Source organism: Malurus melanocephalus, unplaced genomic scaffold (genome assembly GCF_030028575.1).
Source record: "Malurus melanocephalus ecotype Western Australia unplaced genomic scaffold, MMel_1.1 scaffold_534, whole genome shotgun sequence".
NCBI lineage: Eukaryota > Metazoa > Chordata > Aves > Passeriformes > Maluridae > Malurus > Malurus melanocephalus.
Genome location: NW_026623766.1, coordinates 144,621 through 171,306, shown reverse-complemented (window position 1 = coordinate 171,306; position 26,686 = coordinate 144,621). Strand labels below are relative to the sequence as shown.

The 26,686-nt window shown below is 39.3% G+C and overlaps 1 protein-coding gene across 1 annotated transcript in view; it reads left to right on the top strand.

Annotated features, from left to right (window-relative positions):
• Positions 1-24,529, top strand: part of FGD3 (FYVE, RhoGEF and PH domain containing 3) — a 124,046-nt gene extending 99,517 nt beyond the window's left edge. Inside the window, exons 14-20 of the mRNA XM_057381857.1 lie at positions 304-334; positions 797-898; positions 4,977-5,036; positions 11,122-11,244; positions 13,500-13,652; positions 16,481-16,621; positions 22,493-24,529. Coding sequence (XP_057237840.1) covers positions 304-334; positions 797-898; positions 4,977-5,036; positions 11,122-11,244; positions 13,500-13,652; positions 16,481-16,621; positions 22,493-22,717 — 835 coding nt within the window. The 3' untranslated portion in view covers positions 22,718-24,529. The remainder of the gene's footprint in view (positions 1-303; positions 335-796; positions 899-4,976; positions 5,037-11,121; positions 11,245-13,499; positions 13,653-16,480; positions 16,622-22,492) is intronic.
• Positions 24,530-26,686: the final 2,157 nt, after the last annotated feature.

Below are 26,686 nucleotides of genomic sequence, written 5' to 3'. Positions count from 1 at the left end.
TGGATAACTTAGATATGCTAGAGAATGTTGCTGCAAAGTCAAAGTGTGYTGCAGGCCTGTGTTGTTTGCCTTTATTGAATGCTTTCAGTGTTATAGTAGTGCTTATAGGGTCCACTGTGTCAACGGTATTTTGACATTTGGTAATAATTACTGCCAATGATWATTAATAATGTTTATAAAATAATGATAGCAAAGCTAAAAATCTAATGTATATAAAGCTGTGAAGCTGTGAATTGAATTTAYTAAAAATATTATAAGTAGAATGATGATGATGTTTTCTCTATTTTTCTTTTGTTTAAATAGGACAGAAGAAGAGAAGAGGGAATGGATTCATGTTAGTATAAAACACCAATCATAAGGGGGGGAAAGCATCATGCAGRCAGCATTTAAAATTGTCTTTTTAGGCTTCTGAATTAATGTGGCTGTGCAGGGAAGCTGGGTGGGCCGGTCTGGTGGAACARCTCATGGGGAAGTGTGGAGCCCAGGCAGGGTCCTAGTGCTGACTAGCTGGCTCCAGAAAGTATCTGGGGGCTTCAGCTGAGCTCCCCTTTCCTGCATCCCTCATGTCCAGTATGAGGAGAAGCTGAGGCATCAGACCTTCTTTTTTCTTCCAGTTTGACTTGTAGGAGACCTTGTCTATTAGCAGTCTTAGTTGAAGCTAAAATGATAATGGGTTAACACCACCACTTAAGAATTTCAAGTTTCCCCTTCATTTATGCAAGTGTAAGGGTTTTTCACCGAAAGATAAATCCTACCCATCCTCCTATGAGAGATTTTTGTGATATTTTTGTCTCAGGTCATTCAAGCCACAATAGAAAAGCACAAACAGAACAGTGAGACATTCAGAGCATTCAACAGCTCTTTTTCACAAGAGGAGGAGCATGTTCCTGATTCCTCAGTAAGTACTAGTGCTTCATTCTCCTTTGTCAGAACAGTTTTATCAACAGTTAAGACTTGCACAGCTAACTTTAAAATAGTGGAGTTGTGTTCTGAATTTTTATATGACATTGCAGGACAGTCAGCTCCATTTCTCTGGCTCTCAAATGTATATCAGTCACAGTTACTCAGCTATTCAGATATGGAATAAATTACCCAGAGCAATTCAGTGCCAGAGACCCATCAGTCATGTTTTCCAGGCTGGTGGCTTTTTTTTAGCAGAACAGGTGTAATTCCTCAGTGTTATGAGTGCTTAGCTGTCTGGAATGGTATGTGCTTGGGAGATTTTGTTCATTACCTTTCCCCATCTCATCAGAGATGCATTTGGGGTTTATTTCTTTGATGTTATTTTATTATTATTTAAAATATTTTAAAGACTTGGAAGGAAAATTATGCATTTTAAAAGGATCTTAAAATACTGTCTTGTAGATAATAAATATATTTTAGAAAAAATTCTCTTCAACTAAGTAGGCAAAATAGTCTTGAAATTTATTGTTTCTCTACAGCCATAAGGTATCACTCTGTGTTGTGTTTGCTAGGAACTTTGTTTTAGAAGTATTCACATCAGGGCACTATCTCTCCATTCAACTTGAAAGAGATGATAACCTTAGCCCCAGGCATTTGCTACAAGCTGAAGAGGAATAGGGCCTGTGAGAGCAACTTATTTAGGAATATCATGCAGTGCTACCTGTAACTTTATGACTTCAGGCATGGTAGATCTAGGAGCAGAGGGAGAGAAGGTCCATCTACAGAGAYTGAACTTTGGGGGCTTTTGATCTTCCCCCTCCCCTGCCTCCTAAATTGGTTGTTTGGAGGTTTGTTTTTTTGGTTTTTTTTTTGTTTTGGTACCTAACTGGTTTTGACATCTCTCCTTAGAGATTCAAGACTGATTGAGTGATTTAATAATCTGAATTTTTTATCCACCTGATTTCCCAGAACTTCAGCAGAGATATTGTTATGCCTTTCATCCCAGCATAAATAGGCTGACAGTGAAGACCCCAAAACTCCACAGAATCTAGAATCCTGCTATCAGTGAGCAATGAGCCATTTTCAAAATCTGGCATAGTTTACTTATCCTGAACTTTCCATCAGCTAAAAATACTTAGGAAAAAAATAGAAAATAATCAGTCCATGCCTATATTTTTCAGTTAAATTATAGCTGCATTCAGAGCCAGGAAGCTTTGATTGAAAAAAAAAAAATTGCTAATAAGCGAACTAATAAGCACACTTCTTTCTATATAATTAAAACACAGTAGTTGATCAGCTTCATTATTATCTTGCTTTGTAAATTCAATTTGATTTGCTTGTGTGTTCATGCTGTTCATGCTGACTCTTCATAAAAGTCAAGCAGATCAGGAGTTTGGTTTATCCCTGGCTGTGGTATTAATGCAGTCTGTATGGTAATTTCTTTAATACCAGAATATTAACCTGCAATTTTAGGAGATTAGCTTCTCTAGATAATCAGCTCTGAAAACTGATGTTCCAACTAAATGTGACAAAAATTGGTGTCAGTTAAAATGAGCTGAAGGTATTTCTGTGAGGAAAACTGGACAAMTACTGAGAACATTCTTAACTGCAGTACACTGCGCTGGATAGCATCCACCATACGTATAATCCATGGAATATTGGGCAGCAACTTCAGAGCAAAARGTGGCCCTTTTTTGCTCTCACGAGTCAAGAAATAGATGAGTCARGATCCATGCACTCATGGATTCCTGGCTGGATCTGCAGCTACTACTAGAAATTAGCCTCTGGTTTTATAAAGCCTGTAGAAAGAGAGTCAGATTGTTTTTTTCCTATCCTTGTTACAGTGCTTAGGACTGGTTGCAATTCATGGCCAGTGCATGCAACTCTGACCATACTTGTGTTTCCCTGCTGACTCACATTAGCTCATATCAGCATTTTGGATTGGTGTCAGCCTGAAATCTGCTTACAGAAGACTTAGGTTTTCTGGAAGGTGCAGAGATCTGAAATTTGACCTGACTCTTGAAATTATGCCTGTGCGGGCCATCAGCAATTAATGAACTCTCACCTGTCAGGAGGGGAATATTCAGTGTCATTGCCAGGGAGGGTAATGGTGGCAGTAGTTTTTTTAAAAAGTATTTTTAWAAAGCTTTCAGGTTCCTTTATGGTTTAGTTCCACCATTTTCAGCTATGTAAAGGGTGTTTTTAAAGCCATCTAAAAATGTTCCCAAGGAAAAGGACCTCTTTCACCACTGCTTCATCTCAGAAGAGCTGGAGGCTCCTGGTATGGGGAAGAACCCAGTTTGTGCAGTCTTGGAAGGCAGGCAAGGAAAAGTGCTGCAGAGAGCTGAACTCTGTGAAAGTGGCATCCYTAAGATTTGAGATTGAGAATGCTTCTGTTAGTTGAATCATGATTGTTAGATGCTGAATCATCATTATTTCCCACCACTGTTTTTGTCCCCATACATCTGGGGTRGTTCTGACAAACACATCAATAACTGTATTCTTACTAGTTCTTAGACACTGAGTCATAATGGTAACATAACAGGGAGAAGCCCTTCTGAAATATTTTCCAGGTGAGAGTAGAGGGTACTTGATTTTTAGCCCATTATTCCAAATAAACAAACAGRTAGGGGGATCTGAATAGGCAACTGGAGAAATTTACTCTTTCCCTAAATTTGCTGGGGGTTTTCTCAATTTCTTCTTCAAACCCTGCTTTTTCTCCACATTTTTCTTTTTCCAAGTCCCGTCATAGYACACAGATATCCTTTTACAAGGCAGAGTAGATCCCTGGGTTGATTGGGATTCCAGAACCCACTTTGCAGTGGACTCAGTAGCAGATGATGTGAACACCTTAGGGYTGCTGAGTTTTTGCAGAGGCAGAAATAGCTGGTTAGAGTTGAGTGGTGATGCTTCCCTGAGGAAGTGCTCTTAGGGTGACACAGCCCTGGCTCCAGAGGATGCATTTGCTCCTTTCCTTTCTGATTGTATTAGAATATAAATAGATCCAATGAGACATCAGAATGAATAGCTCTTCAATYTGGCCATTTAAACAGAGATTAAACCTTTTTGCTTTCAAATTAAATGAAGCCAGAGTGCCAAAATGCACTGGCCATTTGAATAATCTCAAAATAAGAGATGTTGTCTGATAGGCAAAGGAAGAATGATCTATGGGATTAACAGGAGAATTTATTGTAAAGAATCTAATAGTTTGAGAACTGTGTAAACTAGCAAATTCCCTGTAAATTAACGGCAGATAAGATGATTTTCCATTCTTTTTAGAATGTAGCCTATGATTTTGGTATTAATGTACAAAACTTGTTAATTGACCTCTATATGTATTGAATACTATTGAATGTATGTGTATATATATCTATATGTAGGATACATATAGATATATGAATATTATTTATTAACTCTGTATGAATATATATAGATATACAAACATCAATGTGTATTCAGAACATATACATCAATGTGTATTCAGTATGTATACATCTCTGTGACTGAATACTTAGAGRTGCCAGTTCGCATTTATTTGCAGACTGAGATTGTAAAGAAGAAAAACTTAGCTGATTAGTGTTTTGATGGACTAAATTTTTTTTCTGTCAGAATCCAATGCCTTCACAGAGCCATAGCTGCTTTGGCAGGCAGACCCCAATGGAGCAGTGTCCTTCAAAGCACAGCACTGGCTTTCTGCAGCATGTCGGGGACAGGCAGGTTGCCAATTCAGTGYCATCTGTAAAGTCACCCACATCAGAGCCAAACACATATTTGAGAGCTGCTGAGCACATGTGCAACACATGCACTTGGTCTAGTGGAAGGTGCTCCTGTTAATGGCAAGGGGCTGGAACAAGATGAGCTTTAAGGTCTCTTTCAACTCAGATCAYTCCATGATTCTTAGATCTGATTTTATGAATTAAAGTGTACTCACAAGCAAAGAGTTGAGGGGCTGAAAGCAAACTCTTTCTTTTAACTTTTTTCTCCCTGTTTTTTCTTTGTTTTCTTTTCAATGTTTAATGTATTTTAGAAAGAATGACCATGTTGAAACTGTTCTGTGTTCTGTTTCTCCTCAGATAGCCAGCCCTAGCTCGGTGGAATCAATGCTAGGAGTAGATGGTGGTGCATTAGGAGGGGTGAGTAATTTGAAGCTAATACATCAGACAGAGCAGCACTGGGAGATGGRTTATGTGTCTTGTAGCAGGATAAGAAAATCGTACTTCAATATAGGTTTTATAGGGGGTATATCCTACTTTTTGTGGCTGCAGCTATGCTGTCCTTCACTTCCTGCCTAAGTTATACCTGTAGCTACTTGTCATTTGCATCATCAGGGAATTTGAGTCCTGCTCAGATATATCACAAAAACCAGTAAATAAACTTTCYAACCCATTTGCTGGGTTAAAAAGCTGACATTATTAACAGTGCTGGGTGTGTGGGRGTTTCTCCTCAAAGCATGCATGGACTTCTTCAAGAAATACAGTGTTTTCTGTAAAAAATCATCCTCTTGAAATTTAATATCATTYCTTTAAAGTCTCATATCCAGTTATTACATTGACCTTGTCTACCCAGTGGTAAGCGTTGTATTAGGTAACAAATGATTAAGATCAGGAGTAGGAATATCACAATAAGTGCGAACGGTCCTGAGACCAGGAAACCTATCTGATTTCATCTCCAGAGTCAAATTTTGGATAACACTTCTTCCACAGTATGCTTCMTATGTTTCTGCTAGTGCTGAGGAAGAGATTGTAGTACTTCCATACATCTCTGGCCTTTAAAAAATTGACTGCCATAAAAGAAAATACACTTTCAAAGGTATTTTGCATTTTGATTAGTACAACTATGACTCCTGCTGAGTCAGACCCAAGGATTTTAGTCCTTAATAAAGTCTATTTTTTATCATTCTTATCTCTCTCTTCTAGAACAAAAGATTTTCAGGAAATGCCAAGGGTCAGTTGAATTTACTGAAAATCAGCCTCAACAAGAACAAAAAACCAACCAAAAATACCGTTACCTATAGAGATGTGCTATAGGATGTTATGTGTTAGCATATGTTAGTTAGTTATGTCATGATTTTAATAACAAAGCAGCTCCTCCAGACCTCTGGCCAAGCTTGGAACTTTCTGGTAGAGTGTACAGAATGCCAATTCAAAGCTGTTAAACAAGCCAGCAACCTGACTTATACAAAAAACAGTTTATAAGTGTTTGTGATTAGTGTGCTCCTTGCTGGATGTTTTTTGTACTCACTTCATATTTTCACTTAACAATTTTTTCTTTATTTATAGTCAGTTTTGTGAGTGGTGTTCTGAGCCTTTAGTTACAGATAGTGTATTGAGTGAGCTACTTTAAAAAAGGATGTTTTCCAGTAATCTTTTTTTCTTAAAAACACATTAAATTTTTGCTTGGTCCTAATTTTATTTGGAAAATGTAGATTTTATTTGTAATTAAATTAAAAAGTTGTCTTTTTTAGTTGATTCTAAATAGTTGTGTCAGTGATTGGCATAGCACATCTTGATACATTCAAGTAATTTTCCTTAAATGATGTATTTAAAGAAAAATTTAATTCCTGACATAGAAATAAAAATGGACTTGATCAAAAAGTCAAAGTTAAAAATACCCAGAATTGTATAGTATTGATTCTGGGCTCTAATTTAGCTAAAATAGATAATATCAATGTGAATAATGAATAAAAATGTTAGTTGCAGCTTCATAAAATATAAATTTTTAGTGCTGACATCCCTCTCGTAACAGCTCAGTGAAAGCACGAGCAATACATTATGTGCTCAACAAATTGAGCATGCAAACCACTTGGTGGTAGTGGTGGCCAGCAAACTGGGAGCTCCTTTCTGTGCTTCCCCAGCCTGCTCAGGAGCCTTCTGGGATTTTGTTCAGTGTTCACGTTTTCATAAACAGACAGTGAAATCCTACTGCAGGAAGAATCATCTGCTCATCTACAGCATCATGATACCTCTTTGATGAATTGTCTTGCTTGGTACTGCTAGTGCAGCTTATGCTCAGACTTTGGTGTGCAGGAGGAAATACCAGCCAGTGGAAAATGTCTTATGCATAACCTTGCATATATACTGTTGGCATGTAGAGAAACAAACTAAAAAATTACCAAATACAGAATTTGCTATATAATTTTAAATTATTTTTCACCTATATTAAACATTTCTGGAAGCATCTGCTGATGTTCTACCCCATTGTGGTTTGCACCAAATAATTAATAGTTAATTTATAAATGGAGAATACACCTGTAAGAGCATAATGAAAAGGAAAATAATCTAAGCTGCTTTATAGCTCATATGTCTGCACCTGTCAGTGTCTCATCAGACTGTGTCTATGAGTTTACATGAGCAACATTGGGCCTGAGTTTCTACCTGTTGGCCAAACAGAATGAAATAACGGGCACAGAGGAGCTGTGGCTGCCCCATCCCTGGAAKTGTTCAGGGCCAGATTGGACAAGGCTTGGYGTACCCTGGGATGAGTCCCAGCCTGGACCCACCTGGAAGGTRTCTCTGCCCCTGGCAGGATGGTGGACGAGATGAGCTTTAAGGTGGCTTCCAACCCAAACYGTGCTGGGACTGCGTGATTCTATGACTATATAGCAAGTAATAAATAATGGTAACTGCAATCTCCAAAGCCCACTATTTTTTTTTGCTTTTCCTACCAGCTTTTTTCCCCTGCATTTCTGATGCAAATGGAAGCTCCATGGATCACTAAAGCTAAGATGTCTGCTTCCCTAAGAAAGCCAGCCACAGGCCTTCATCTTGCAGTCACATGAGTTCTACCTGTTGCTGGGATATATGCTGGTTTTCCATCAAAATTTTAAAATTGGAAGACACTGTCAAGATTTAGAGAGTTAAATGCAGCTGTAGAGTAAAAGCAAATTGGCAGTCAAAACAGCCTAGTCTGAAGGAAGTAGATCCTGGCTCGGAACAGATTTTATGTGAGTGTTTTTCCCTGTCAGACTTATCGGTTTCAAAACAGAGTTGGGTATACTGAGAAAGATGAGAAAATTGACAATTATTCAAGCTCATTAATATCCAKATACTGAAGTGAGGGCAGCTCTGTGTTCGCACCCCTTTTAACAAGCATCAGCAGTAAATGAAGTAGCTTGTGGAATAAAGGACACAGTTGCAAAGAGACTGTTAAGTTTATCTACATGAACAGTGTGAGTTACAATGCATATCCTTGTTYGCTATAAAAGCCTCTCTGTTCAGATGAAGTGTTAAGAGTATGGTCAAGGTCACCTGAGCCATCGCTGGGTGGGATGAGGGCACTGCCAGTGCAAGAAGGTCCCCTCATTTCCATAGGAATGGAAAGCAATTTTTTWAAAATTATTTTTTCAATGTCAGCAGTTAAATAATACATTACTGAAAAAGACTATTCTAAAATAACTCACTGGAATTTGCCAAGTAATAAAGACTTTTTCATTTTTATTATCTTTTCTGCAGCTAGAATAGCAGTGTTTCAAACTCTTGTGTTCTCACTGTATTCTGACAATGCTGAGAAATATTGTGAAATACTGCTGGCATTCATCAAACACTTAAAGACATCTTTATACAGGGCCTTTTTGGACTGGTGAAGTTCATATTAAGCTTGTTGTATGCTACAGCGCAAGTTAAAATGTGATGGTGTAAAATAGAAGCTCATGCAGAACTGTCCTAGCAAATCTTGCCCAATATAATACACTTTCTGCYTTCTTTCTTTGTCCCATTTGGGTAATTTTTGGAAGTAGACACTGTCCAGACTGTTCCACGCTRAGGAGGAAGTGAAATAGATCTGTTAGAGGAAGTATTCAACTTGAGTCTTATCTATGTTGTAGAGCATGCATGTGGGAGATGATGGATATTCCTAATGAAGTACAACCAAATTAACCAGTTTCCACACGAATCCCACCCAATTCATAGTAGGGGAACTACAGCGTTTTTCTTATGTAGGTACCTACATGTAGGTGCCTACTGAAAGCCAAAAATTTGTTTTCTTTTGCATTTGTTGGATTATCTTCCGGTCAAAACTCACAGGGCAAAATGGTGCCCTCATTTTTGGTCTTGCCATTCCATTGTGTAATTGTGGTTGATATAAGAATCAAAAGCCTTGGTATGCTATATGCAGATTTGAACTATTAAGATGAGAAAAAAATAAGGCTGGCCAGTGCAGAAATGCTCTGATCTAACAATTTAGGGCAATCCATCCCTCCCTAGTGGAAGGATAATCAGGCTTGTAAAACATTACATATTATGAACATCAAAATTAGAGTAACAAACAGCTGACTTTAGTCAATATGTGTGATACAAATAAAAAAGTTACTGTGGAGGTTGGTGCTGATCAGTCAAAGCTTTTGGAACTGGTCTTATTGTCTGCCTTACTTGGAGGGGTCTGATAGAGCCTGGAAGGAAAAACTTGCCAATGACTCATCCTAGACATTGTTCTRTTTGGTGTCACAGTGGTTCTAGTAGTTCTTTACCAGTAAAGTGAAAAACTGTTCTTTGCGCCCTCCTTTGTGGGAGGAYTTGGATTTGGAAACATTCTGTTTCATTGGGCAATTAATATGTGGTTTTATGGGGTTATAGTGTTTTTCCTGAATGAACAAATCTGTGACTGTGTTCACCAATCTGAATTACCAAACATCCTATGTGCTTATATACAAGTTTGAAACATTGCTATTGCAGCCATAGAAAAGATAATAAAAATTGGAAGATTCAATGCAATTGAGGTACCTAGTTGCGGTTTTGTTGTGTAATAGCATTATAACGCAGAGTAGCTCCAGTGGCTCTGCTGAAATACAATGTGCTTTCCTCTGTAAGCAGGGAATCCAAGGCAGACTTGAGGAGGCTGAAAGATGGGACTSGTGTCAGCTTATAAACTTCAATATTTTTTTCTTTAATTGGCCTGAAAAATCTCTATTACTGGCTTCTGTAGCTTAGTCATAACCACTGAGATGAGACCTTATTTTGAATGGAAGGATTTACCTGAGAAGGAGTGTTGTCAAGGAGCCATGATCTGTCTATCCAGCAAAGGACCTGATCTTCAGCAGCTGATTTCCAGAAAATATGTTAAATACCTATGCCCTTTTGTTTTAGAGGAAATGTTTATTCTCCCAGTAGTTTGTTAAATGATTGTATCAAGCAAGCAAAGATGAAGAGAGTTATCAAACCTCTCTCATAGAAGAGCTGTGCCAGAGGAATGTGGTGCAGCCAATCCTTTGGATCTCCATGTGGATGCTGCCTGGCTGGGGGTACCCCAGTACCCCAGGAAACTGCTACTCCCTTGCACAAAGCCAGCTTGGCTAGGAAGGAAGCATAGTATTTATATATTCTGTAAAAGGAAACGAAACAAAAAATCTACTTGAAGCTCCATGTGAAGTTGTACTTCTGTGACCTGCACATTGTTATGTTAACTATAGAATCATGGAATGGTTTGGGATGAAAGGGACCCTAAAGATGATCTCATTCCAGCCCCCACCGTGAACAGAGACACTTTCCACTGGACCAGGTTGCTCAGAGCCATATCCAACCTGGCTACACGCTGACACCTCCAGGCATGGGAAGTCCAGTTGATGTTGGATCCAGTAATGCTATTCAGTTTGAGAATTGTGCAATAGGGTTTGCTGAGTGACTTTAGGTACCAACTTGGATTTTAAAGCTAACTTGCCTGGCCATCTAGACAGGTAGTACAGGTCCCTGGTGTGGGTGTCCCTGCCTTCCTGAGGAGCTTTATGCTTTGTCTTGGGTTGGGAGGAAGCCTAAGAAAACTCCTAAATTAATCATTTGAAGCTGACAATGTCCACTCCCAGCACCATGCACTTCTTCAGTCAAGCCATTATCTCCAAAATCTTCACACCTTGTCCCCACCAAGGGAGGGAAGTTTACATTGCACTTGTAAAGTCAACATAAAAAAGGAAGACATGAGTGCTGGAAGGGAATTTTTTTTGAGATGCCCACTTTGGCCATTYCTCCTCACTGACAGGGAGAGGAGATTGTGCCATGGCAGTGAGGAGATAGATGAGTGGGCAGAGAGGGGCTGAGACCACAGAATGTCCCCCCCAGAGTCTCCTGATGGTTGAGCCAAGCACCCAGCTGAGGCAAGCAGCAGAGTTATGCAAATTCTTACTAAAATGGTGTSAACCCCGAAGAGGATCTTTGTCAGTAAAACTCTATGATCAATTTTGCCTTTTAAAATTATTATTTTTTAATCACATACTCGTACTTTTAATTTCAGAGTGATTCCTCTAGAAAATCTTCCAAATCCAAGCGGGACAAAGAAAAACAGGCTTGTAAGAGCTGCAGTGAGAGCTTTAACTCCATCACAAAGAGGCGGCACCACTGTAAGCAGTGTGGGGCAGTAAGTATCTCAACACATTCAGCTCTTGAGTTCCTTCTGCAGAGACCATTGAAGACATTTTTTTATTTTTTCAGTGCAGGGACTAAAAGACATTCTGGTTCATAGCAAGTCAAACCAAGCAAGTTTTTCCACTTGCTTTCCTCTCTGGGTATCGGGGGAAAAGAGCAAAACTGGTACAAAGGTCCCAGGTTTTGCTGGTTTAAAGACAAATTCAGTGCCTCAGTGCRTAGAAAGGTGGTGCTTTCCCTGGGGATGGGTGTGTATCTGGGGAGGGGGTTGTAGTTTGTTTGCAGAAGCAAATGGCCTTCAGACAGCCTGACTTCACCCAGACAGCAGCTCTTCTAAAATGAGCAGCTGAACATACAACAGTAAAGATGGTATTAAGCTATTAGAGAACATCCGAAGGAGAGCAACAAAGATGGCAAAGTGAAGCCATGTGAGGAGCAGCTGAGGGCACTTGGTCTCTTCAGCCTGGAGAACAGGAGACAGAGGAGACTCACTGGGGTCAACAACTTCCTTGTGAGGGGAAAAGGAGGGGCAGACTCTTTCCAGGACCCAAGGGAATGGCCTGAAGTTGTGTCAGGGGAGGTTTAGGTTAGATACTAGAAAGAGGTTCTTCTCCCAGAGAGTGGTCAGGCACTGGAACAGGCTCCCCAGGGAAGTAGTCACAGCACCAAACCTGCCAGAGCTCCAGGAGCATTTGGACAAGGCTCTCAGACACATGATGTGAGTCTTGGGGRTGTCCTGTGCAGGGCCAGGAGTTGGACTTGATGATCCTTGTGGATCCCTTCCAACTCAGCATATTCTGTGATTCTTCCCCTCATGAAAAGTTGTTCAAAAGTGGTTTTATCCAGTTGAAAAACCAAAGAAAGCCCATCCCAGAGATGCAAGGCTAGATTACTGAAGGTCCTTGSCCACCTCCCTTACTGCCATTTATCGACTGCTGAATTACCCTTTYTTTTTCTGTAAATCATAACCACAGCCAAGATGAGATGGATTTCTGCAAGATGACTTGAAAACTCACTTARTATTCCTAATGTAACTAATACAGAGTAATGTTATTTAAATAACATTAGTCATTTGATGTGGAGATAAATTTTCAGCTGCAGAGAGACCTTAATAGGATACATAAGATGTTTAAAGAAACCTCAGTCTCAGCAATGGAAATGAAATTGCTGTGGAGAAGGAATTTTTACTCTAGAGTTGGGATTTTCAACCTTTTGGGTTCTTTTTTCTTGATAATTGCTTAAATCATTAAATGTATTTCTGGGGGTTTAAAATATCTCATTACAAAGTCAGTGTTACTAAATAAATTAAAAAATGGTTTTCCCCCAGAAACAGAGATAACAAGAATTACATCATTAATAATTGATAGTTAAAAATTGTTTGTTGTGCAATGCCTTGTGGTGTGGCAATAGCATTTGAATTAAAGAAGTAAATTTGTCTCAAGGAAAGACTATAATTTCTAAAAATGCTGTCCTGCTATTGTTCGGGTAACACTTCCTGAATTAAAGGGAGTTCTCCTCATATAGTGTTTAATGTCTTACARTGGACCATGTAACAATGTACAGTGTGCTGCGGCTTTGTGGTTATTATTGAACAAAAATTCAGAATGGRTGTCCATCAGGCTGGCACCCTCAGGACAGTTCTGTCCCTGGAGCGATGAACTTTTAGCATGAAAACAGGTTCTGGAGCTGCAGATCCAGCATTCTTTCCAAGCACTGGCTCCTTGGGCCCAATATGCCACTGCATGCTCTTGGCAACTGAGGCAGACAAGTCATTTTTAGTGGATAATATGTTGGACTATGCTCTTAAAATAATTGGTGCTTTCTGGATTCCTCAGTTTCCCAGGATGTCCTTGATTGATGAGCAAAGACAGCCACTTTCACTCTGATAATCTAGTCCTTCCTAGACCATTAAAAAGCACTRATTGCTTTGTTAATTAAAGCTCTTTTTGACTTACAAAAACTTATAAGAAAAGACAAGAAAAGCAAACTTGCGTGATGTTAGTCATAGAGTATTTCCCCAGAGACATATGTTTTCTCAAATTTGGTGCATTGGCATACCRCATGGGATCACAAACACATTAATTATTAATGGAGGTAAAAATGGTGAATATTATATTGATCTGTATCTTACGTTTACAGTAGTTTTCATAGAAATTTACTTTAATAACAACCATTCTGCAAGTCAATTTCTTTGTTAAAGGGTTGTGTTTTAAACTTGGCTAATTAAACATCATCTTTCTGTTACAGGTGATCTGTGCAAAATGCTCCGAGTTTAAGCCACTTGCAGATAACAGCCGCCATAATCGAGTGTGTAAAGAGTGTTTCCTGCAGGTTCCAGCAGGCCCGTGCAGCCCTGGGGTGGAAGCAGTTGGAGAACAGAAGAAAAGACTAACAGCAGAGGTACAGCCTTAGGCTAAGAAACTTTGTGAGGCTCTCTCTTTTTTTAGTGTATTTATTAAAAACTAATCAAATTGGTTTTCTATGCCATCATGATGTTTATTCCTCTGACTTATAATTCACATTGAACACACCTGGATGTGTGCAGCCTGGATGCTATTTGTATATGGTGAGCGTTCATCATAGGATGCTGATCACACAGGGATGCATACAGGTTTGGCAGCTAAGCTTCATCTTCCAAAGTTGCAAAAAAAGAGGGARAAACCTCTGGCTTGTCTTTATTATGGTCCATTTCCAATCTTGAGCTGCACATAATAACTACTCAAAAAAAATGTTTTTTCACTTTTAATTCCATGTAGTAGGTAYTTTTGCACTCCTTATTTCACATCCTGTCAAAATATATTGAAATTAACTTTTTTCTTAGTTGATTAGTTGGACACTGGGACAGACTCCCCAAGGAAGTGGTCACAGCACCAAGCCTGACTGAGTTCAAGAAGCATTTGGACAACTCTCAGGCACATGGTGGGACTCTTGGGGATGTGCTGTGCAGGGCTAAATGTTGGACTTGATGATCCTTGTGGGGCTCTTCCAGCTCAGCATATTCTKTGATTCTGTGATTGCACAATGACATCCTTCTGGAAGACTGTGATGATTCACTGGAATTTTCTCAACCCTACTATAATGTAGGTGCTTTCCTCCAAAGAACGATATCCACAAGCCACACTGTGTAAGCTGCTGCTTTACCATTGTCAAAGGTATCACCAAACTTTTCATCCTGAGAGCAGCACATCCTACCCTCATTTTTTACGGGAATAAGAAACATGTTGGCAAACTGTTTTTTTTAATCTTCACCCACAAAACTGAAACTATTTTTTAGCTAATTGGTTTTTAGACCATGGGCAGAACTGTGAGTACCATTACAAGCCATGCTTTTCATGGGCCACCTCGAAGAAATGGGGTTTATTTATTTCACCTCAAATACAGCGAGAAGTGGGTAGATAATGTTAAAGAGGACATTCATCTTAATTGGAAGTGGATCCACAAGGACATCTGATTCTTGAAAGAGCCACTGACACACTGCGAACTTAACTTCACTGCCAGTTATCCTTCCCCCACAGGCTGACCTTCACCATTCTGCTCTGAGTACCTCATGTAAAATGGGGGAATAGATGCACCCTATATTAAAAATCACCATATCTTGAAAATYCTTTCTGGAAGCCACTATTTGGAGCCATTAGGCTTCCTCCCAGCCTTGTCACACSTTGTCCTACCACTCATCATACCAAAGTATCTGGAGACAAGATGGGCTGTAAGCAAGAAGCATGAATCTGCAAGTGCAGGCTCAGAGSTCCTGTAGTAATCTCCCTCAAATAGGGAAGTTTAAGCTGGATATCAGGGAAAAATTCTTCCCATAGATGGTGGTCAGACACTGAATAGGCTCCCCAGGGCAGTGGCTCSCCAGGGAGCTCAAGGAGTTGTTTGGACAATGCTGTCAGGGATGCACAGGATGTCTGTGCAAGGCCAGGAGTTGGACCCGATGATCTTGTGGYTCCCTTCCACCTCAGGGGATTCTGTGGTTCTGCGATTCTTAAACTCTGTTGCGCTCTGCTCTCCAGCATGTTGGTCTTGTTACAGGCTAATTAATGAACCTGAGCAGGCAAACTTACACCAGCATGGTATCCCAGAGTGAACCCTGCTGTTTGGGCGCTTTGTCAGCTTTCTACTCAAACACGTCCAAGATATGAACAATAGAGTGGGGTAAAGCTGCAGGTCCACATTGCCCTGCCCTGAGCTGCCAGGTCTGCAGAGCACAGAGAAAGTTCTGGCTGATCCCATCAAAACCTTCAGATATGGTATCAAATATTGCCCTCCGCAGCAGGGGGATGGAATGAGATTGTTTCTACRTTCCCTTCTGACCCAAACCATTCTGTGATTTTATGGTATATGCTCCAGCTATGCCTACAGATGACAAGCTCTTCATGGGTGTCAACACAGTCTGTGGKATCTCACAACAAACTTAAAGCACTCTTTCAGTAGGAAAAGTTTCAGGTGAAAACCTGCACCTTTGCTGGGAAGAAAGAGCACTGTTAATCTGAAAACCTGAGACGCAAATGTGACCCATGGCTTTACTTCAGCAGGCAGATTGTAGCGAAAAGCTGCAAAAACCCAAGGAAGTGTCATTTTTTCTTCTTCTGCTCAGGCTTCTAGTTTTTTTGTTAAATCTTCAGAGGGTGAGATAAAATGCAAGAAAGTCAGTGTGTAGAAAGAAAAGATCAGTCAGGCTTTTTCTTTCCCTTATATTTGCATTAAACTTTATTAACAAGCTTAGTAGCAGCTAAGGAGATTCAGGAGGCTTCTGCGCAAATCCTAATGTGAACAGGAATTTTGATTTTATTTGCTTTCTATCAGAACACAACCGTTTCTTTTCAATCTTTTTTTGCACTTTGGCTCCATCAATGTACAAAAGGATCTGTTAATTACACCCTTTGCATTAATTTGAAGTCATCTCCCATCCTACTTTGTTAAGCAAGAAATGAGCTGCATCTTCTTAATTACCATTCTCAATTTACTGGGTGGAAGTTGAATTTAACTTCATGTCCGCTGGGAAGGGTGGTTCAGCCTCTGCCTCCGTTACATRGAATTTTTATGCTATTTCTTTATTGTATATAATAATTATTAATTTTTTATTTTGTTATAGCCTATCCAACATTTGCCCTGCAGTGTTATTTGACTCTGCACAACTTGAGTATTTGATACTTAATTCTAAGTATTTTGCACACTTAAACATCAATGGAAACAGTTCTGTTTTCTTTTTTTTCCCCTTTATCCAGAAGCAAAGCATCCTTGCAGCTGAAAACAGCCTCTTCAGCAGCTACCTCCAGTTCCTTGAAAAAGGGAAGACTTGGTATAAAATGTGGGTGACCATCCCCAAGAGTGAACCTCTTGTTCTGTATCTGCAAGGAAGCAGCCAGGTAAGATGGCATTTGTGAGGGTTAACACACAGAAAAAAATAAGCATAAGTTTAAATATGTCAAGCTGAGAAATGGGTCAAAGGATTTGGTTTGGTTYCTACAACAAAACTGAATTTTCTATTCTGGATGTAGCACAAAGCCTCAGCAATTCAGATTACCTTGTTACCTGTACTTACCGCTGATACAGTTGTGAGCAAATATTAAAGCTCATTGCTTTTCCCTTCAAATTTTTAGGGRAAAAAAAGGGCAAAACAGGGATAAGTAGGTTATGCTTCAGCTTTTTTATTGGTTTCAGGTGGGTATATTCAATGTGCTGTCATTAGGGAAAACACTTTTGTGTTAAATATATAGAAATGCAAAGGGGYCTGGACGTTGCGATTGCTGGTTCAAGCTTTTTTTTTTTTTTAAACCTAGTTCTGGGTTAATGGGATAGAGGAATTTGTGAAAATGTAGATGTTCTTCAGCCTGAAAAATGGTAAAGCTCCTTATCATAGTGTTATGGGGTTCTATCTTTACTTGAAATACTTACATTGATATTTCAAGAATATTGTATTCTTGAAATACAAGAATTTTTTGTCTCTTAACTGTGCTGTTGAAGMTAACTGGAATTTGTGTGTAATGAAAGTCAAGGGATAGAAACRTGCAGATCCAAAATAGAACTATCAGTCATGCATTCTTAGCATAAAAGAATGACAATGCTGAAATAAGATTCCCCAACTCCAGTTTTGTATTTGGCATTTGATACATTTATATACAGCTTTGGTTTTCTCTTGTGGGAGAAGATGGAATGGGTCTGAATTCAGTCAGCAATTAGCCTGCTGTAGTTGTAGTGATAAGGAGGTTTCCTTTTTATTAGCATCTGTTTGTGGCTAGAAACAGTTCAGGAAATCAATTTTCCCCATGATTTTACAAAGCATTTCAGAATAAGACTCATCCTGTATCTGATTTTCAACAGGTACTATACATTGTCGCTGGAGCTGTGTTCATTTTGCTGCTTGTCAGCAGGAGCACCTCTGGCTTTAAACAAGTTTGTATAATGTTTTAAGCATAGTGTTCAAAAAGGCTGAAAGCTTGAATTTGGAGCTTCAATCCTTTGGCTCCATCTATGGTTCCAGCGCCACATTGGGTAAGCTTCCCATTCATCCTGCAGGCAGCGAGTTGCCTGGCTTCCTTCCTAGTCAGCGGGAGATATGTGGCTGAACTTACACATTGAAAAAGCAAACAACCTCAGACAAGGCACAAAAACAAAGGCAAACAAATCCAGTCTTTGACTCTCAGTGGAGTCCAGGTCTAGGGAAAGGAGCCATGCTTTCAAAAGCCAAGCCGAGAGAACAGCCTCACCCACARAACATTTAAACTGATGTGTAAGCTGTGCCTCAGCCAAGTGCCAGTGCCCTGTATCCACAYAAACCAAGCCAGATTGTCTTACACTTGGGCAAAGAGAGTGGGAATAGACAGAAAGAGGTTTAAATTCTCTGGCCTTCCTCACACAGAAACAACTTGCGTCATCTAAGAGGTGGCAGGGATGAGAAGTTGAGAGGAAGCAATACCCCTTACACAGTATGATTTAGAATTTATCCTACTGTGCAATTGATTGTTGCAGCACAGCACAAATAATAATCCATGGACAAAAATTACCTGCATTCAGTGCAAACAGAATGGTGCTCAATKCTGCAGGCCCCACCTGACAGTCAAAGCTGCACATGGAAGCGGAGGAGCTTCTCTGCTTCAGTTGCTGGGTACTTTGTCCATCTCCTGCCAAATTTGATCCTGAGCCTTTGCTGATATTATTAGTAAGATCCTGTTTTTTAGGGGAAAACGGTGCCTTTGACACTGATTTTCAATTTTATGGCAGTTACATTTCAGGTGTAAGATAAATCTCCCAATAAGATGTCAAGAAAGCAACAGGACAAGGTTATCTGTCTTACATTCCAAAAACAGGATTTGCTGTCAGGAATGAGGCTATAAACAACAAATGTGAATCCTTTCTTCAAGGGCCTGCTGTTCCCATTTGTGTACCTCAGTTTGCCCAACTGCAGGAAAAAACTTCAGAAGCAAGAAAAACTTCAGAAGCAAGTCCTATTCCTTGATATTAATCCAACGTTCTTGTTAGTTTTAGTTTACGTAGGATACACTAGACTTCTGAGGAGAATCTCTTCCAGAGCTTTATTACTGGTGTCTGAATGTCTAGAATCAGTTGGGAGCCACTCATGTGCTTAAATATTATTTTTCCAGTCATAGTTCTGTTTTGTAGAATCACCTCAGTGGATCTCACAGACCSCTTTATACCTTCAAAGAAGCATTTCAGTGCCTTAGAGGTGTCTTTTGGGAATAATATTACCAACAAAAGAATTAAAAGTTGTGAAACCTTGAATAAACCATGACTGTAGAAGTTTGAAAGTTGGGGCATTATTGTTAAGAAGAAAAGAAAGACTAGCTGCCTCTTGGGAAGAAGGAGAAAACCTGAAGAAGGAGAAAACCAAAGCTGAATATGGAGCTTTGAATAAAGTGAAAGCTTCTTCCTCTGCACCCCGGTCCTCACACCCAAGAAGGGACGCTAGTGCGGGTAGAAACATGACTCACAGATTTAAAATAGCAAGAACACTGCTCTTTTGCTTTAGATTCTTGTTCCCAGAGAATGAATGCATTGCCTGAGTGTTTGCAGTTCAAGTCTTGTATAAGACTTTATGCATGAGGATTAATTCCCAGCTTGTTTAGGTTTGAGAATCATACAAATTTGATTTGTCTTCAAATGGAGACAGAATCTGTACAGCTGYTTGCCGGGTTTGTCTCAATGAAATTGTAGGAGTTTGCTTATAAGCAAAGACCAAGTGTAAAGAGCAGCAGTTTTAAGAGAAATTAGTGCTGTCTTTTCAAGGGCTTCACCTGGAGCTTCTGCCCCTGTTGGTCTTGTAAAATGCACAGCTACTTGCAAAGCTCTGACATGAGCTTACCTAGTGAGACATGCAAAGTTTAGGTTTCCAGGCTAGCTAAAAGAGTAATGGATTGTGGAGAAATAAGAAGGGTAAAACCAGTATAGTTAGAGCTAGTATAYATCTGTATATCAGATCAAGATTGATTCAAGAGAAAATTTTGCTTTATAAAGAAGAAAATATTTCCATTCATCATGTAAATGTGATTTACTTTTAGAAAATAAGGGAGTAGCTGAGTTTGAAATTGAGCTCAGGGTTTATGAGAAGGTGTTTTGTTTTTTGTTTTTTTTGCTTGCGTGTTGACCCTGCTTAGTAGAAGCTTTACCCAGACAAAACTCTGCCTTGCCCTTTTTTGGTCCTGAAGATCTTTGCATCCGTGGAGTCTCTCAATGACTTATGCAAGGTTAGAGTTTAGATCATGAGTGGTAAAGGATGAGTTTGGGTAAAAAAAACCCAGGGGKTTTCTGTTTTTTCTGCCTACTCAAAAGTAGGGGGGGTGGGAAACGTTGGGGGAATATTACAGTGGTGCCATTGGTAGGTCACTYTTGTATAAGAGAGCTCATACCCTGCAAAGGGCTATGCAGTGCAAGAGGCATACCTGTATACAGGGTGCCTGAAATAGAACTGCCTAGGTGGTGGAACCGAGTTGTCTATTCCCAAATCTTAAACTCTGTATGTTGCAATAGCTGTAATAGAGCAATAAATACATGCTGCTGTAATGACCTAGATAAATAACCTGTGTTGTGCTGCTGAGAGTCAGGATGAGTGCATAGTGCTTGTGATTGCTGACAATATTGCACATCCACTCGATTTTTATCTATCACTGAACTTACTGTCAGAAGAGAATTATTGTAATTAGACCTAAAGTGAAGCTCTTTGAGCACTGGATATTTTGGCTTGATGAAATACCAATATCATGCAGTCCTATCTGCAACAGCATGCAGAAATATTTTTTAAAAAYACAGTCCAACCAGCCAAATCTGGTAGGTTCTTAAAACTAGACCATGAATCTTGTCTCTTGTAAGGCCTGTAAATCCTACTTACATGTTCAGTATAGGGCTGGAATTCCTCATGGGTCCATAACAGGCCCTGGATTTGCTGGGCGTCAGGTAGAAGGGAAGGGCACAGTGGCAAAGGACATCCAGAGATGCTGCTGTTCCCAAAGAGAAGTCTGGATTGGGGATGGGGTATTCCTCAAGGCCAAGTGCTTCACCTTTRCCTGTCAGTAGTGCAGCTTTCCAGAGATAATGTAAATCACTTCCTTTTGGATCAGGCAGGTACAGATAAAGTGCCAAAGGCAGCATATTAAGAAAAGGGAGGATTCAAGACCAAAGGCAGACTGCTTAATTTGCCTGTGTCTGCTCATGTTGGGTAGGTGCAACACATACAACTCAATCAATTTGCTCTTATGGTGTACTTCGTGGCTACAGACAGCACCATTTGTCATTGTCATGGGCAACCTACAATTTTCCATGTGATAAGTCTGAATGTCTACTCTTCCAAGACCAGTGAAACAGGCATGGTTGCATTTGCATGTGCTCTTGTGCGTTTGTGTTCATCAGTCCCATGTTTGCTTGCTTGAACAGTGCCACGTGTTCAGGAACTGCCCTGTACATGCCAGTGCTGCATGGGCAAAACCATCCTGTTTGTAGGGATGTTGCTGTGGTGTCAAGGAATAGAAACTGTGCTGCATTTAGGACAACAAGTTACATTCAAATGGGAACTGAATTCTTTAGTGTTTGGCCTAAAGCTGCCTTGAAACTCACTGAATAGTGCTTAATCTTCAAGCAGTTGGACTCTGGCATTTTTGCATGACAATAACAAGCAATCGATGAATAAATCAAGGAGCCTGTATTGATTTAATAAACTGTGATGTATTTTTGACTCTATGTTCCTTCCTTAGTTAATGCGTGTGTTTGCATTGATTTGAGCAGTTTTGATACTTAAATTACTTTAGACAAAGCGTTAGAAAAGTAGGCATTTTTTGGCCGTTGTTCTGAGAATTTTGGTCCTCTTCCCGATTTACCAAGCCATCTGCATTTGCTGTGGGCTGACAGAAGGATGATTTTGCCACTTCTCTGTGGGGTGCTTCATTAGTTCTGGTATGGGGCTGCAACATAAGCAGCTGCCACAGAAGGTCACAGCTTTGCACAGATGCTTGATGCCTGTGTGATTCAGACTTCCATTTGGGGACTCATCTTTAGAAACACTTTGTTGGGAGCAGTTGAAGAGGATGCTTAGCCATGGCATACCCTACATTATTAAAATATGTCTTTCCTGAGAGCTTAGGAGAGRAGTTGTTTGATATTCAAGATGTGACTGTTAGAGAGCTGTATCGCTCCTTRGATCAGTGAGTCCATCTGGCCTTTAAAGGCTGGTCAAGAATTTAAACACTAGCTTCCTTGACAACTCTCAAAGGCATCATAAGTGACTGAAAATCAAAAATTCTCTTTCAAAGACTTTTCCCTTGCACCTTTAGTTGTCTTGGTGTCTCATAGGGTCGAGCTTTACTTATTTGCTTCCTTTTAACCAATCCTGCAAAATATCCCATGATGTTCAGAGGGGACAATACCAAACTCTTCTCAGCTGGATCCCATTGCCTGAACCTAATACAAAGGGAATTTTGTAAAAGACACATGCAYAAGTTACATGAAATTATATGAAAATCCCCGGCCTATATTTACTGTGAAAGGAAATCAGTGAATAGAACATCAATAAATCATTGCTTTTTGTTGGTTTAAGTTGAGCAGTCAATACTGCCTCTATCATGCTTTCTACGCTGCASTGCGAAACAAGGAACCAAATGCACGTGCACCTGGAACTGCATCCATGTGCTTCCTGCAGTGTGTGCCTGCCAGTTCCATGCAGTGTTCCCCCATTCCTCCTATTCCAAATAGCATTTGTTCCTGAATTTTAACAATTGTTCTCTCTCCTGTAGGATGGACGAAACCCACGTCCTATCCCTCTGCCTGGCTACGAAGTCAGTTTACCAGGTTCTGGTGAGAAGTTTGAAGTGAAGCACATTTTTAAGCTTTGCCAGTCCCATCAAACTCTCTATTTCAGTGCGGAAGATGAGGAACTGCAGATGAAATGGATGGAAATTCTCACCAAAGCTGCCAAAGGGGAGACTGAAGATACAGCTGAAGGGCTCAGCAGCCCATAGAGCAAGTTTCATTTAGTTTCTTTCCTACATGCTATAAACCATCACTTGAATTTGATACTCATGGCACTTTGGAATCTGTATGGCTTTATATTTTCATGTGTCTGCATAGGAAATTCAGTGGTTTCTCATCTTTTATTGTACATTTTTCACGTACAGTAGTTACCTGCCATATATTATGTTAAAGGAAAAAGTAGTTATAGTTGTCAGTGGTGTCAATGCTGGATTTAAAACAAAAGACAAGGAGCAAAGCATTAATTTTAACAAAGGTAATGGAAAACCACCAGTCTTTTGTTTTCCTAAATGTGTATTTTCCAGTTATTTTGATTGCTGTTGAGTGCAGGATGTGTATAATCTGTGATTAGTTCTATAAATGCTGCCTTTTAAGTTAAATGTTGTAAAGGCTTGTGCTGGCCACTGACATTCCATTCTCTGCCTCTCCCTCCTGGTAAGGTCTTTGTGACGTGTGAGCAATGTATTGAGTATTTTCCCGTTGCTAAAACTATGTCTCTGCTATTTTGAGATACCTGTTCACAGGACAAATATAGCAGAAGGGACTTCTAAAAATGACTGCAAATGGTGCAGAATAGAACATTAAGAAGCCTCATTGATTTTAAGCATTTATTATATCAATTGTTTTCTTTTGGAACCAATACGTTTCTTCCTTATATTGGAACCCATTTTGATGTAAGTGAACAAACATTTTATACTGCAAACTGGGTTATGATTAATAAACAAGAACATTKTTAGTACACACCATACAAAACGGTGATTTTTTTTTTTGTATTGGTTAATTTAAGTGGCCTAGATTTTATTTATATAATTTGTAAATAATGTTTCATAAGTATTTTAAGAATTTTTAAAAGACTTCAGCTAATTAACAGGATTTAGTGCACAGTATAAAAGATATTTGTATGAACTGAATTTGTAATTTAATTTTCCTGTTCACCTGTTTTTGTCTTATTTTGAAACGTGAATGGTTATCTATTTAAATAAAAACTCCTGCAGTTAACTCCTGAGCCAGATTTCCAAGGCACAGCAAAGATTAGGTCAACATTTAATATAGGTTAAAAAAAAATATAAAAAGTCCAAAACAAACAAAAAAAAGGCATGTCTGTTCCTAGTGGTAGTAAGCATGTAGTATCAATCAAAATGAAATAAAAGTTGTCACAGTACTGTATTTTTAAATGTTTTGGTTTAACTTTTGTTTTCTCTTCAGCGTTCTACATTTTCTGATATTGGTAGAGGTGAAGAAATGCTCCATACAGACAGAGTTTGTTAGGATTGTCGAAAATTATTGATCTGCATCAGTGAGTATTTCTTGGACTTAGAGAGAAGGACTTGTCCTTTTTTGGGGTTTGATTTACTTTTTGCATTGGTGTAATAAATCATATATCTGAAGTCCACAATGATAAAAAAATTAGAAGCCATGTATTTGATTATCTACTGGGAAATTTTCATGAGACTTGCATCTTTTCTCTCCTCCTCWCCCACTCTCTCCCAACAGTCAACACACAAAAGATTTCTTGAAAAGTAGAAAGGAATTCTTTCCAGTGTGTGTTATTTCTTCTCCMAAGCTTCCTTGAAAATATAATGATGTAGAGTGCTTGCCTTGRAAATTTATTCATTTAGTAACATTTCTGGTTTGGAGGTGGGGTTTTGTTTGGGGGTTTTGTTTTATTGGTTTTAGTTTGTTTAGTTTTAAGTTTTTCCTTTTACTCTGCTTGCTTGGTTCTTTTTCTTTGTTATTGAGAGAGATGGGGAGGGAGAATGATTAACCAAAACAAACCTAACACATGTTAATCCATCTTTCATTTTCTATTTTTGTTAATTGACAAAAAAATCCTTTGGCACACTTTTTTCCCCAATTTTTTAAATTTATTTTGCTACTTTTTTATAACTAAGCATGTCAAAATACACATCTGACTAATTTTAAAACAGTTACAGAAAATATCTGTAGTTTTCCTGCAGTGTTGACCTCTGGTGACATTTGTGTCAAGGTTCTCATGCAACAGTTTTGTTCCTGGAACCTCTTTCCACTTTCAGGGGACACAACAAGGAACTGCCAGGGGGAATCTCTGCTTTATCACTAAGCCCCTAATTATCAAGAGCTTTTATAGTTTAAAGCCAGCACTTTAAAACCTATCTGCAAAAGTCCATCTTGTAAGAATACAGRGAACAATCACTTCAGACTTCCTCAGACCCTGTTTAGTTCATGTATCCTGRCACATCAACAAAGTAAGCTTTTTTGGTCTATTTGTTTGATTTTTAACCTCTCAAACCTAAAAGAAAGTCTGAGATGACGGCAGCCTAGTTCACATGATGATAAACAGCCATGCCAAAGTTGCAGTGAGCTAAGTCAAGGTGGGGTCCCTGAGCTTTAAGAATCTGCCTTCTCCCTGTCTCATTTTATAGCTGTACACTCAAATCTAAATCCTGGCTGGCAAAGGCAGGGGCTTGGGGACCRCTCTGGGGGAGCATCAGTGTTTCCTATCAAGCAATGCTCTTCCCTAGGGTTTGATTACTGTCAGTCGGGGTGCTGCTCACAGGAAGCAGTGATCAGCCTCATTCGAACATTCTGTTGATGGAATTGAAATGTTTGTTTAAATGATCCATTGAATGAAGAGTTGTAACCRTGAAACTCATGATATTGGTCAGTGGGATGAGGGAAGTGATGGGGAGTATTTCGTAGCTGAGTAGCTCAGAGGAGGACAATAAAAATCTCAGGATTTTTTTAATGGTTTAGGAAAGAAGAAGGAAAYCCTTATCCTGGAGAATCACTGGATCTCCAGAATTTTGTCTACTAATGGAAAAGAACCTATGTCGAATAATAAAGCTTCAAGTGTTACTTTATTCTSAAACAATTATTTTATATTGTTTTCGAACCAGCTCTGAAATTAGTAGAGTATCTTTATTCATTTATTTTCTTGTTCGAAAAAGGAGAATAAGGACATCAGTTTAACAGGCAGTTGTCAAGGCACAAAGTGAGCTCCTAGCCATGAAGAGATAAATACTACATTTTAATAGCTCTTATTCATATGGAAGGCAGCAATACTTTCTTTCCATTCTTTGGGATAAGGTAACAAATAATTAAGAGTTTTCTTGCCTATTTTACATCCTAGCAAGTTTCCTAGAACCAGCTGCCCAGCAATACTGAAACTGTAGATAAAGTGGTTGATGTCTCCAACAGCTGCTTTCCTTCCCTTGTGTCCTTTCACCAGCACAATGGAACATTCACTGTTCAATACAAATTACTCTATCCCAAAAACAAGCAACTTCCCTTTTTACTTACCTACAATTTCTCTTTCTATGTTCTTCATTGTGGGGTATGGARAGGAACTTCTGTCTGAGTTTTCACTTAGCTGGGCACTCTGTGAGAATCTTGGTGGATGTGGGAGTTTTCATGCTACTAAAAAATGAAATCATGCTAAAACAAGCTTTTTGGGGAGCAGTTGCTGGCTGTGCTTGCAGATTCTGTGTGAGCTGTAGTCACAGCAGATTAGGCTAAAGGAAAAATTCTCTTGACTGTCTCTGAAATAGAGCTTTAGGAAGCTGTAACTTGCCACTATGGATGACTTGCTCAAATGCTGCAAAACAAACTTGACCACCTTAGAATTGCTACATTTGAATATCAACACTGTACAAGAGTSTTACTGAGATAAATCTTATCAAAGTTGTTCTACATTCAGACACCAAATACTCACAGGAATAAATTAGATTAATTTCACCAGTGCATTTGAATGAACCTAGGAAAAATCTGGTTTTGCAGCAGCATGTGCTTGCAGTGTGCATGGATCAATGGTGAGTCATGTTCAGCTTGAGAAGGAAACAAATGGAAATCCCAGTAATTTACAGGGACTCTGTTGTTCTTGTGTCTAGATCACACATGCTGTGTTGGAAAACTCTTAATTCCCAAGTCCCCAAATTTGCCACATGGACCTGTTATTCTTGCAAATATTGAGTAACTTCCCA